The following is a 12549-nucleotide window of genomic DNA, read 5'->3' as shown; positions in this document are numbered from 1 at the left end:
CTCCCTCCCTCCCTCCCTCCCTCCCTCCCTCCCTCCCTCCTTCCCTAGATGAGAAGAGGCTGTTTACCCACACTGGGTTTGGATGATGGTTGCCTCTGTTCTTGAAACAAGTCACAAAACAGATGGTATGCCAAGCTCTTGCCCTAGGAGCTGTTTGGCAACGAGGAGACCCATGCTGCATGGGGCACACCATGGGCTCCTTCTCTGCTGGTTTTCAAAGGCCCCTGAAGCCAATGGAATCTGGACAGGGTTGAGCTTACTTCCTGCAGAGGCTCACCCTAAGGCTCCACTATTCCTTGAGCCTATTCCCTGCTCAACAAGCATGGAAGACTCTAAGGAATGGAAGGACAGCAAGGCAAAAGCCTCAACGGACAGGCAGACGAAAGAAAGGAAGACAGCAGAAAGGAAGGGATACCTCAGAAATAGCCTGGAAGAAAAAAGAAGTGGGAAACACATGTAAAACAAAACAAAACAAAACAAAACAAAACAAAAAACCAACCCAGTGCAGCAGTTAAAGCAGACAGGCAAGTTGTAGGACACATTCAGAGAATGTCCACCATTCATCATCGGAGAAACCAGGACATTTTATGGAGATGTGCCCACGTGAACTCAGGAAACAGGGAGAACACTCACTCGGCTTGAACCCTGGGTAGCTCCCGTTGTGAATTAGATGGGTTCAGGACTCTAACTTCTATATCGTGTTTTAAGTGTTGAGAATATGGGTAATTCTTACTTCTTTCTGGGTTTTTTTTCCTCCCAGTATTTTTCAAATACAAGTATTTTTTTAATGGGAAAATTCTAATTAAAAGTATATGTAAGATTTTTAGGTTATGATAAGACAAAGGAAAACATTTGGAGATGTACTAAAACAGATATTTGAATTCAGAAAACATTATTTTGAACACTTAGCAAAAGAACTTGTTCGAATAAACAGATTTTTAAAAATTTCATTACCCTAACTAAGCTATTAGTTCTAGGATGCATGAATAGCTCTGACTAAGGCTTCCTATCTGTGGCCATGGCACCATTTCTGGCAAGTTATATGTCTACGAGCAGGCAGGTTTAGAGCATGCAGACCATAGCCTTGCTCCGAAGAAACTGGCACAAAAGCTCGGGTCCTTACTACTCTTTGCAAAGTGAAGGCCATTTTGTTTAGAAAACTGAGTTTCAAATATACAACTGCCTTATAAATAGTGAAAGCAATTTAGAAATACACTTATGTACAAATGCTTAATTCAAATAATTTTAAGAGGACATACTCATCCTTTAGAATAATATAGATTTACCTTCACAAACACTTGAGGCACTTTGTGGGCAGGCAACTGGAATCTATTAAAAAAAAAGGCAAGGATATTCAATACAGAGGAATGTAGAAATAAATGTCAAAGCAATATTATTAAAATAAGTATTTGGGGAGGACATTTCTTTGGTGCATAGCTATTCTTTCAATCACAAGGACAACGATAAAAAACACCAAGTTCCCAGCCCAACGTTTGCATTATGTGACAATGGACTAGAAGTGGGTCATGGAAGGATCAGTGTCATCCTGGTGTAGGGACTTCCCTGCTCTGTCAACAGGGTTGATGGATACTGTGACCCCCGTAGCTGCTGGCCGTAGGTCTGTGGCATCTGGCTTTGGTCTTAGGGCCCCACCTCAGTGTTTGCTAAGTGACTATAAATGTCAGGCTACGGAGTAGGTACCGGGTCACGGTGGGCTTCCTCAAATAGTGGGCTGGCCCAGGTTCCCCGCATTCCGGCCAGAATCGGAGCTTCGTCAGGCCTCTGTGCTAGCTCCCAGGCCAGCAGATGGAAAAGCAGGCACAGGGGCTCCCCGTGGGGAAGGCAGATGTCGGGGCAGGCAGGGAGCCTGGCTTCCACCCCGGATCTGCCACTCCCGCTCCGTGGAGCCGCGCTGGGTCACGTGAGGAGGAGCCCCTCCCAGGCGGCATCTTTGCGGGCGAACCGAGAGCGCAGAATTTCTCTTGGACAGTCTGGGCAGCAACTTTCTGCCCAGAACTGCTGCGTTCACCTTAGCTTGGAAGCGTTATCAGCTTTAAATAAGGGAATAAGCCTTGCTGGACAGATGAGACCCATTTAAATGCAAAATGAACTTACTGTCTTCAGTGGTGCGGCTGGTTTCTTCCTGGGGGATAAAAAGATGGGGCTTTGTTAAAACATCACAAGTAAAGCGGAGCGGACTACTTATCATTTTACTCTCGAATTTCAACTAGCATCATTAACGTGATAGGAGTGTGATGGGAGACTGTCCTTGAAGGGCAGAGAGGGCTGGATAGAGGGTTTAGCCGGGATCCTCCTGGCTGCACACAGGGTCCACTGACAGATGGCAAAGAGCTAACTGGGGATAAACTGGAGCGCCAGTGGCCAGGGAATCAGGAGCGCTGAACTCTCCTTCCAGTCCTGCTGCTCAGGACTCTGTGACCTCAGGCCTCTTGCTCTTGCCTGGGAGGCCTGTTGGAGCTTTGAATTTCCTTGTCTGTAAAATGAGGACTAGAGTCAGTATTTTCAAAGTGTGAGTGCAGAGCCCTCCCAGTCTCGAACGGCACCCTCGGGCTACTGCCTGGGGCCAAGGGTGGAGATAGGAGGACAGCCTGGTAGAGGAGGTTGCCCCCAGCACCTCCCCTGCCAACTGCTGCCCTGCTCAAGTGACTTCTTCTCTACTAGACATCTGCCTAGGATTTCATCCCGAACAGAGAAATCCAAGACCAATGCAAGTGTGAGAACCACGGTGATCTGTGGTCCTGAGGGGGTTTTCTGAGCTAACGTTCTGATTTGTCTTGGTTCCGATAGAGACTGTAATCTAATATTTTAAGGGTATATGCTTCTCTTCTGTATTTATTTTAAAGCCTCTCTCTCACCTTCTCTCTCTCTTGCTTTGTTTTTGGCTGAGATGGAAGACTGGGGAGAAGAACACTAACAATTCCTAAGTGCCTGGCACTGGGTTAAGCTTTTCATTTGTTATTTAAACCTCCCAGTGACCTCTTAAAATGGATATTATTGTTACATTTTAGAGATTAGGAAACTGAGGCTCAGAGAGATTAAGTAACTTGCCCAAAGTGATAAAGCAGAGCCAAGGGAGAAATTTGGGTTAATAAACCCTTGACCTTAAGAATGTCTTTGCTTTGGGGCGTCTGGGTGGCTCAGTCGGATAAGTGTCTGACTCTTGGTTTTGGCCCAGGTCATCATCTCAGAATTGTGATCTTGGCCGTGATCTCAGGGTCGTGAGATCAAGCCTTGCCTCGGGCTCCAAGCTCAGCTTGGAGTCTGCTTTAGTTTCTCTCTCTCTCTCTGCTCCTCCCCCTGAGGCACTCTCTCTCTTTCTCTCTCTAATCAATAAATCTTTTTTAAAAAAGTCTTTGCTTTACACAGAAGCAGAATTAAGATTACAATCATGCAGGCCGGCTTTGCATATATGTAAGCATGCTTTTAAAATATCCTACTGAATCAATATAAAATTATGGGGTCACTGTTTGTGATATTTATTACATCTCCTAACAGTTTACAAAGCTCTTTTAAATTCAATAAGAAAGAATGACTCTCTTATTTCACCTTTGAAAGGAACCTCGGCAGTGTGGCTTGGATCAAACCATCCAGTGTATACGGTTGGGTGTTTGTTTATAGATCACTAACTACTTGAAAGAGACGTGGAGGAGTAGAAAGTGAAGATGCAACCTGCTCGTGGGTCTCAAAATTATTCAGGTGCTGGAGCTTCTGTCTGCTGGAACACAAGTCACTGAACTCAAGATTTAACTAAAAATTTAGGGGAGGAAAGACTGCTAGTCTTAATTTCAGCAGGGGACCCCCTCGTCCAACTCGGAGCATGCCACGGGGGTGGAGGAGAGCAGAGCAGGGCCTTCATTTGCACACTCTTCAGGAACACACCTATTGTGACACAAGGCACACCCGTATCTGCTGTTCTGGATGGAGGTGGCAGAAAAGCACCCGCTTCCCCCCAGGTTCTCAGGCAGGGCCTCTTCGTGGACTCCCGCGGGCCCTGCCACGACAGTGGTGGAGACCATCCGCTCACACCGCACAGCAGGTACTCACCCGGCCCTGGGCAGTGGGGACGGTGCAGCAGGAGAAGGCGACTTGGTGTCCCAGGCCCCACTGTTACGACCTGCACAAACATACACACAGGTTAGTCCCCAACTCCTGACCCTGCGGCCGATGGTCACAGTGAGGCTGGCCTTCCCGAGAAGCTCAGAAATACAGGCGCATTTTTGGTTTCTTTCAGTTAAGCACGTATCGGTGGTTACATTGATGCTATTGGGGAAAATCTGTAGGCAAAGGTGATGATATATTTAAATAATGTCAGTTTATAAGCTCGGAACGAGGATGTGAATTAGGGACTCCATCTTGACATTTCTAAATGACTTTCTCTTTTCCCCCATGGGACAAGTGCAGAGCCCCCTGATTCTGCGGGTTCGGTGAAGGGCCCACAGGGTTCCTACGGGAGGGAGCCAAGAGCACACACTTGCCTCTACGAACGCCGCACAGATGTGCGCACCAGCGGTGCCTAGAGACGGAGAGACACAGACTCCTGCTACGTGCCTACAGGCACGCTCTTGCATAATCACCCTGACTTACACTCACCTACCCTCACATCTAGCGGCTGTTCATTCACCTCGGAATTCTCAGGGCCTCTGCCCGTTGCACAGACAGGCAGACTGAGACAAATGACAAGCTACTGCCCAAATCTCATCTTCCAAAGTCACAGAAGGGACCCAGACGGCCTTGCCCACTGTACCTCATTTCCCCCCTGGCTACCTAAGACAGAAAGCAGACAATCTTGAGGGAAGAACTGAGGACAGGAAGACCTTCCCCGCTGGGACAGAGCAGGCCGCGAGGGGGAGAGCCAGACACCAAGCCTGCTGCCCTCAGCGTCTCCTGCCTGCCTCCTCTCAGGCTGACGCTCGCCTGCCGGCACATTATGGCTCAGGGAGACAAAGGCTCTTTATTGAATTATATCGAACTGAATATATATTTTATTTAGAACCTACTACATTTCTAAGCCCACAATTCCTATTGGACCTATAGGGGATACTGTAAATATAGGTTGGACCTGCCCTCAGTATGTCTTATTTTAGTTTGCAAGATAAAGCACAAATGGGCGAGCACGGAGGGAATCCTCATTTACTAAGAATTACTGAGATCCTGGTAGGTGAAGAGCACTGTGTTAGGGGTTGTGCAAGAGATGGGGAAGCAAGATACACCTCTGCCCCTCAGAATTTATAACTCGAGGACACGCACACACCATGCCACCTCATCTGACAGACCCCCTATCCCAAACCCAAGAAAAGGGCCTCAAGAACTATTAAGAATAGAAGTCATAAAGCTCATTCTCACGTACTTTTACTAGAGAGAGGCCTTTAGGCCTTCACTCAGAGCCCACCCACTCATCTCCTACATTCGGTTCTTACACGGGGCTAATTTCCATGAATGCTCACGAATGAGAAGAACAGCCAAGAGTGTGTGGTGTTGCCTCCCCAGCACCCCGTGAGGGAACGGCCCCTCCAAGTGACTCCCATGTAGGTGTTACCTGACCTTGATGTGACTCTGGAAAACATTTTGGAAACATTTTGAAAAAGAGATTACATTTGGAATTTTTAATATTTCACATGACAATGAACTGAAATGTCATCTGGAGTCGGAGTCCAACTGTGTTTCATCGGCTAGTGGACCAAACTGATGCTGTTCTTCAAGGCCTTAGTACCTGATTGACCCTATTAAAATACCCTTGGCGACTCATAGATTTTGATGGAAGATTTCAGGGAAGGGGGGGAAAACCACCCTTGTCTGAAAAATAAGGAAGTAGAAAGAAGGCCTAAGTCAGAATTTCCTCCCAGGGGTTTTTCCTCTTTTTCGATGCCACGGGCTCATTTGGCCTGGGTACATTGTTGCTGTCATATTTACTGCCTGGCTTCTCTACTAAGCTTCCCTTCCCTTCATATCTTCAGTCAGCCCACATGTTCCTTCCCCCTTCCTTGCTCGTAAATCACTTCTGCGATCAGAGGGAGGGGCGTGCCGCCCTCCTCTGTGGTGGTCATCCAAGAGCTGGTGGAAAACCCGTGGTCTCTCATCAGGAAGACGGCGTTCTAGTTATTTCTTTGCCACCAAACTGGCTGGGTGGCCTCTTAAAAGCCACTGATCTTCGTCACCTCTGTGAAATGGGGACACAACCACCTACCTTCCCTAGCTCAGAATTAATGTTTCAAGACTATAGGAGAACTTGGAAAATGTAAGAATTAGCCAAATATACACTAATATTGCTGGAAAGGGACTGAAGTATTTGAGGTTAAAAACATGCTAAGTGAACAGAGCCAGATGGAGGAGGCTTGATCCAGTATGCTTCCATCCACATGAGACTTCCGGAAAAGGCGAATCTATAGCAACAGGAAGGAGAGCAGCGTCGCCTGGGGCTGGGGGCGGGAAGGACAGTCACCAGAAACCGGCAAAAAGGGTCTTTGGGAATTGGGGTGGGCACGGACATTTTCTAAAACGATTGTAGTGGTGGTGAAAAAACTCTGTAAATGTAATGATTTATAAAAAAACCTGCGTTATAAATGTAAAACGAGTGAGCTTTAGGATATGTAAATTATAACTCCTAGAGGATCTCCGTAAATGTGATTATCGCTATTTTTGTTTTAGCATCTTGCTATCAACCACCACAGTGTGTCCAGGTGCTGCGCTCTATGCCGGGTACTTTACAAATGCCACCTCTAAGCCTCACATAACACCGCGTGGAGCAAACGGAGGCTCAGAGACGTTAAGCGGCAGGGCTGTGGTTGAACAGCAAGGCTGAGTTTAAAGCCAGGTGGACAGTTTCCTCTCCAGCCAATGCCTCCTAATGTTACTCTGGGGTGTGGTTTGGCAGGTCAGATTCACTTGCTGTTCCTCCTTTATGTGGGGAAGGATTAGGGAAACAGAGGGCTTTGTGGATTCCCATCGGAAGATGGAGAATGACTCTCTTATCTGATGGGCCGGTGGCCCTCTCTGCTGCTCTGGGCCTGAAGTCAGACCCAGGGGCACAGCTGGGCTAAGACAACCTCGTCCCCTCTTCGTGACCAGGATCCTTGCTTTCTGGCAGAGCCAAATTCTTGGCTGGAATACTCCAAAGGAGAAATTGGGAATGCGATAAAGGTAGATGTGTCCAAAAGCATAATAAAAGAGAAAAATCAGCTTTGTTTTAATTGTATTGAGGAAAAATGATGTTAATGTTTGCACAGCTGGTGTTTACCAAAGTTTCTCAACTAGGAAAACGACCTACTCTTCGTTTTTCCTTCTACCACATATATTTTATGCATCATCTTCTCTTCAGTTTTACATACAATGTTGGTGAGTTTCCTTACCCTTAACAATGTCAATGTTGGCATAGTAAGCCCTTGGGACTTCACTCTCCTCTAGCTGTTCTAGAAGCTATTATTATTAGTGGGGCTTGTGCCGCAGCTGGAGCAGCTCGGGCACTGTGTGAGCTCTTACCAAATAAAGAGATATAATCTAACAGCTTCGGAACAATTTGGCTTACAGGTAAAATTCAACTTGCATATTAGCAGCGAACTGTAAATGCCCAAACTCCTCCCCTATTTTAGGAGAGAGAACACTTTCTAAATGCTACCTGCTTAGAGGAAGTTCAGAAATGCATGCCCCGTCTACCCTCTTCTGACAGAAGCTACAAATGAATCAGCCAGGGCCCGCAGAGCTTTCTTCCAAATCACATTTAGAGATAAATCACCAAAACACTTCAGTCTTTCAGTTTGTTTAGAACAGTGGTTCTTAACTGGGAGTATTTTGTACCCCGCACCCCGGGGGACATTTGACAATGTCCGGAGACATCGCTGCTTATTGCTATTGGGGAGGAGTTGGTACTGGCACCTAGTGGGCAGGGACAGCCAAGGGTGCTGCTAAACATTTTACAGTGCACAGGACAGCCGGGACAACAAAGAATGATCTAGCCCCAGAGGCCAGCTGTGCAGAGGTCGAGACACCCTGAGTTAGGGTAAAACTCTATGCGGAAAGGAAGACACAACTGTCCCCTGGGATGTGTCCAGGGCCCTCTGCCAGACTGGTCATGAATCAAGGCATGCAAAACAAAGGATTCCAAATAATGGCACAAAGGGCTATCACTTTAGGACTGGGATTCTATATGTTTACTCAACCTGATCCCCTCCCCTCCAAGGCACAGGCGGCATTTCTTCTCCATGTTTTCAGAGGAGGAGACAAAGAAACAGAGAGATTGCTCAGCTTGTTCAGAGCCCGGAACCCAGCCGTGTCAGAGCCAAGCCCTCTGGCTTTGGAGTCTGTGCGATCCTGAAACCGCTTCTCCGTGTGGAGCAGGAGCAGAGTGAGAGACCGCCCTGCACCTAATCCTCCGTGCAATCCTTCGGCAAGCGCCTAATGAGCCACCACGGAGCGGAAGGAAACATCCATTAGCCAGAGGCCAGGTCACGGTGCACTGCTCTGACAGAAACACTGATTGGAGGCCTTAGCACTTTCATGAGGCCTATCCAGGCACTGCCTGAAGTCTTTAAAGGCTAGTAGATGGTTATGCAAAGACATGGGCAAGTTGTCTGATTACTCCTTTTCTAAAAATCACCTCTGGAAACTGCACACTCAGAAACTCATTCTAACTGTTCAGGTTTGTCCCTTCCAAATTATCTCACCTCCTCCCTCCTCCGATACTTCCTCCCATCTGTATGCAACAATCACATGACCAGGAGATTATTTTCTTTTTCAGGTTGGGTTTCTTCTGACGCCTCTAGTATTAAAATATAGCTATGCTAGATTAATAGAAAAATCAATGAATAGTAAATCCAATGGGCTCATGCCCTCATGACAGTGCCGTGTGATTCCTTAAACACAGCCAGTACTGGGGGACTCATTCACTCTCAACCAACTGACTAAACCACCATTTCAGCACCCACTCTGATCCAGGTCCTGTCTAGGCCCTGGAAACACAGCTATGAGCAAGACATGGAGCCGAGGGTCTTATAGGAACGACAGGGAGAGATCTCAGGGGGATTAGAGATAAAGGGGCGGTGCAGGGTACTACAGGGGTGCACACCAAAGGGGTCTACCCCATGTGAGGTCAGGAAAGGCCTCCTGAGCACGTGAGATTTAAGGCGGCACATTCAAGGAGCTTGTAATGTACTTGCGGAGATTAGACTGAGACCCAGCATAATCAGAGACTAGGCATGGGCTGAGCGTAGATGGGAGGACATCAGAGCAAAGAAGAGCTCTCCGCGGGCTGCAGAAACCGTAGGAGGCTCCCTAGAGGGGGGACCTCAAGCTGGGCCGTGAGGATGGGTAGGGTTTGGTGTCATGAAAGTGAGAACATAAACCAAGACCAAAAAACACAACCCATGATGAACAGGCTGTTTGGAGTAGCAGGTGTGTTTTAGGAAGAAGAGGTCCTTGTAAAGTAGAGGAAAATTTTAGGATGGAAACACCAGAGATCATTAAGCTATCATTCTAAAGGAGGGCTTAGGCCTTCATGTATGTTTAGGGAAAGGTTTTCTGTTCTGGTCATAGAAACCCTTCTCCCAAGTTATCAGGAGTCAGGCGTCACCACTCCAGCTGGGACCAAAGCAACCTTGACATGACCTTTTAGGTTGTTGTGTTGACATTTGTTCCCAGAAGTTAAGATGAGCTGGATAAGGTGGCTCTGACCTCTTCTCCCCACACATAAAGAGCCTGTGGCTTTCGAGGGAGAGAATAAACAACAACTTCTGAGGAAGGTGAACAATTGCTCGAGAAATGAGTCTGTGACCTAGAAAGAAAATAATTTCCTTTCATTTTCTCTCAAGGACCATGTCCCTAGAAGCAGAGCTCAGTCTCCCAATATCTGTGTTCAGCCCTTAGTGCTGGGAGGGAAGGGAGTGTGTGCATGTGTGTGTGTGTGTGTGTGTGTGTGTGTGTGTGATAGATACGGGCCTAGTGGGGAAAGAAGAAAGGAAGGCTGGAGAGGAGGCTCCTGTCCTCTCTGTGCTGGAACAGGGTGGGGGTGGGCACCACTCAGCATCGCAGGCCTTGGCCTCGGGGCTGCCAATCTGTATGGCAGACAACCAGGAACCACTGGGTGTTCATGGTTTGGATACGAGTGACATGGTAAAAACTAACTTTGAAATGGAATAAAACTGGCATTCGGAGGGGTTCAGAAGCTCATCTTAGTGACAGAGGAGAAAGCCTAGAGGCAAGGATACGGCTAGCAGACTCTCTAAGACAGGAGATAGGAGGTGTGAAGTGACAACGTAATAGACGAGGGTGCTCACAACTAAAATGGAAGAGCAGATTCAGGAAAAGGACATAGCAGAGGCTTTGGAAAGAACACAGGCCCTCAGACATGTGGCCTGCCAGCTGACAGGCACAGAGGAATGGGGCTGCCCACGGGGAGGGAGGCCATGAATGCATTGAGCATGAGTCCGTGGGAACGTCAAGTTGTTCAGAAGAGGAATCAGGTCAAAGTTGGACACCAGAGTTATTGGCTTAGACAAGAGAAGTAAAACCAGAAGAATGGATGAACCCCAAAGACGTGAAAGATAATATTCTTGCCCGAGCACCTGCTGTGCCAGGTACTGCATGAAAGCTTTCCCATGCACAATCCAGAATTCTCCTGTCACAGGGCCGGTACTCGTATCTCCACTGACAGAGGAGAAAATCTGAAGAGTGGAGAGGCAAAGGACAGGCCCAAAATGGTATGGCTGGCAACCGGTCGCACTGGGATTCCACCCAGGTCTGACTGGTTCAAATCTCAAGCTCTTAACCACCGCACTATTCCGAAAGAAGAGTGGAGGGCTGAGGACCAAATGGTACAGACACCCTCCATCAGCGCAGGGGAGAAGGAGAAGCCAGCAAAGCGCCCAGTGAGATAGGAGGAAAACCAGGACTTGGCTAACAGAGGCCCAGGGGTGTGGGGGCAGGGTCCCTTCAACATAGGGGCAACCATTTATTAAGAAATTTGCCACAATTATTAAGAAATTTGGAGAGACAAGTGATTATTTCTTAATTTTTTTTAAAGATTTTATTTATTTATTCGACAGAGATAGAGACAGCCAGAGAGAGAGGGAACACAAGCAGGGGGAGTGGGAGAGGAAGAAGCAGGCTCATAGTGGAGGAGCCTGATGTGGGGCTCGATCCCATAATGCCAGGATCCGCCCTGAGCCAAAGGCAGACGCTTAACCGCTGTGCCACCCAGGCGCCCCTATTTCTTAATATTTAGTCTGAATTGTTTATCTTATTTGGAATAGACTGAAGAACCAAGCCCCCAAACGTAACCACTTCACACACAAAAACCCCAAACACCAAATCCTGCATGTACTTTACCTGAAGCTGTCCCCGGAGGAGAGGCTGGCTTTGAGGAGTTACTTGGCTTGGTGGATCTATTCACCATGGGAGCTTAAACACACAAATATGTACACGCACATAACAATCACAGATACAGTTTACCGTGGGAGAGTCACACTTAACGGAAAAAATGCATCATGGAAATGATGGGTCAGACCAGGGAATTTGTAAAGTATGGGAAACACACTTGTTAAATACGTAAGCCATGAAAGAAGCCTTCTCAGAAGAAAGGTCTTTAGAATAAAAATATGAACGATTAAAGGGATAATCAGATTATTTTATGATAGGGATTTTGTGAAAGTGAACACTGGCTTGGAATTTCATTGGCCAGACTGGTGGTCTAGAAGATGCAAGAGTTTTGTCTTCTTCATCAGGAGAAGTGTATCGGGCCAGTAGTGGAGGGACCAAATTCCCACCTCTCCCGCCACATGCAATACACACCATTTGTCTTGGATTTTATGGGTTTTGAGTGGGTAGCAATTTAATGTCTATTTATGGTTTCATGGTGTGGATGGCCGAAGAATTAAGGCGGGCCTTGAAGCTGCTTGGGGACATCTGGGGAGGCCGGGAGAGGGTTGGGCAGAACGGCAGAGTAAAAACAGAGTATGACTACTTCAGATTCCAGTGTGTGACATGAGTGACGCTGCTCTGACGAGGAGTCATTTCTACAGGATCGTGCTCTCCACAGCAGCTCGATCCAGAGTGAACATGCTGGGCTCCATTCCTGCTNNNAGGGTACGTGGCACCGGCTTTTAAAGGTCATTTGTCACTCTGTTATTGCACGGAGCGCTTACCAACAACACGTCTCCCTTCGCCTGAGGTAGCACTACATTTAGAGTCAGGACACAGAGCGTATTTCGCTCTCTCCTGTCTTCTCTCCTCTGCGGACATCATTCCCGTGCAATATTTTTGAGGCCAACACAGTGGCATGTGGCTTTGTGAGAATTAAGTTTTATGAGAATCCATCCTAAGCGAGGACACTTAAATAAGAACGTAGATGCTCTCCTACCTTGAGATGGGAGTATTAAAGCACGGGAGCGGGTGGAGGAAGGAGGGCGTGACTGAGATGGGGCTCTCACGGGCGCTCTCTGCCCCTGCCAGGGAGGCCGAGGCTGCCACCACAGAGAGAGGCCAGGCCTGGACTTTGTGCGCCCCCTGCCGCTTGCTATCAAATAGTCCCGTGTGCCGCAC

General features: G+C 47.7%; 1 protein-coding gene across 1 annotated transcript in view; it reads right to left on the bottom strand.

Annotated features, from left to right (window-relative positions):
* BLNK (B cell linker) overlaps positions 1–12549 on the bottom strand; it is a 104262-nt gene that overhangs the window by 12234 nt on the left and 79479 nt on the right. Inside the window, 4 exon segments of the mRNA XM_040623877.1 lie at positions 1287–1329; positions 2116–2143; positions 4066–4135; positions 11338–11409. Coding sequence (XP_040479811.1) covers positions 1287–1329; positions 2116–2143; positions 4066–4135; positions 11338–11409 — 213 coding nt within the window.

Source organism: Ursus maritimus, unplaced genomic scaffold (assembly GCF_017311325.1).
Source record: "Ursus maritimus isolate PB19 unplaced genomic scaffold, ASM1731132v1 scaffold_7, whole genome shotgun sequence".
Lineage (NCBI taxonomy): Eukaryota > Metazoa > Chordata > Mammalia > Carnivora > Ursidae > Ursus > Ursus maritimus.
This window is presented reverse-complemented; position numbering and strand designations above follow the sequence as displayed.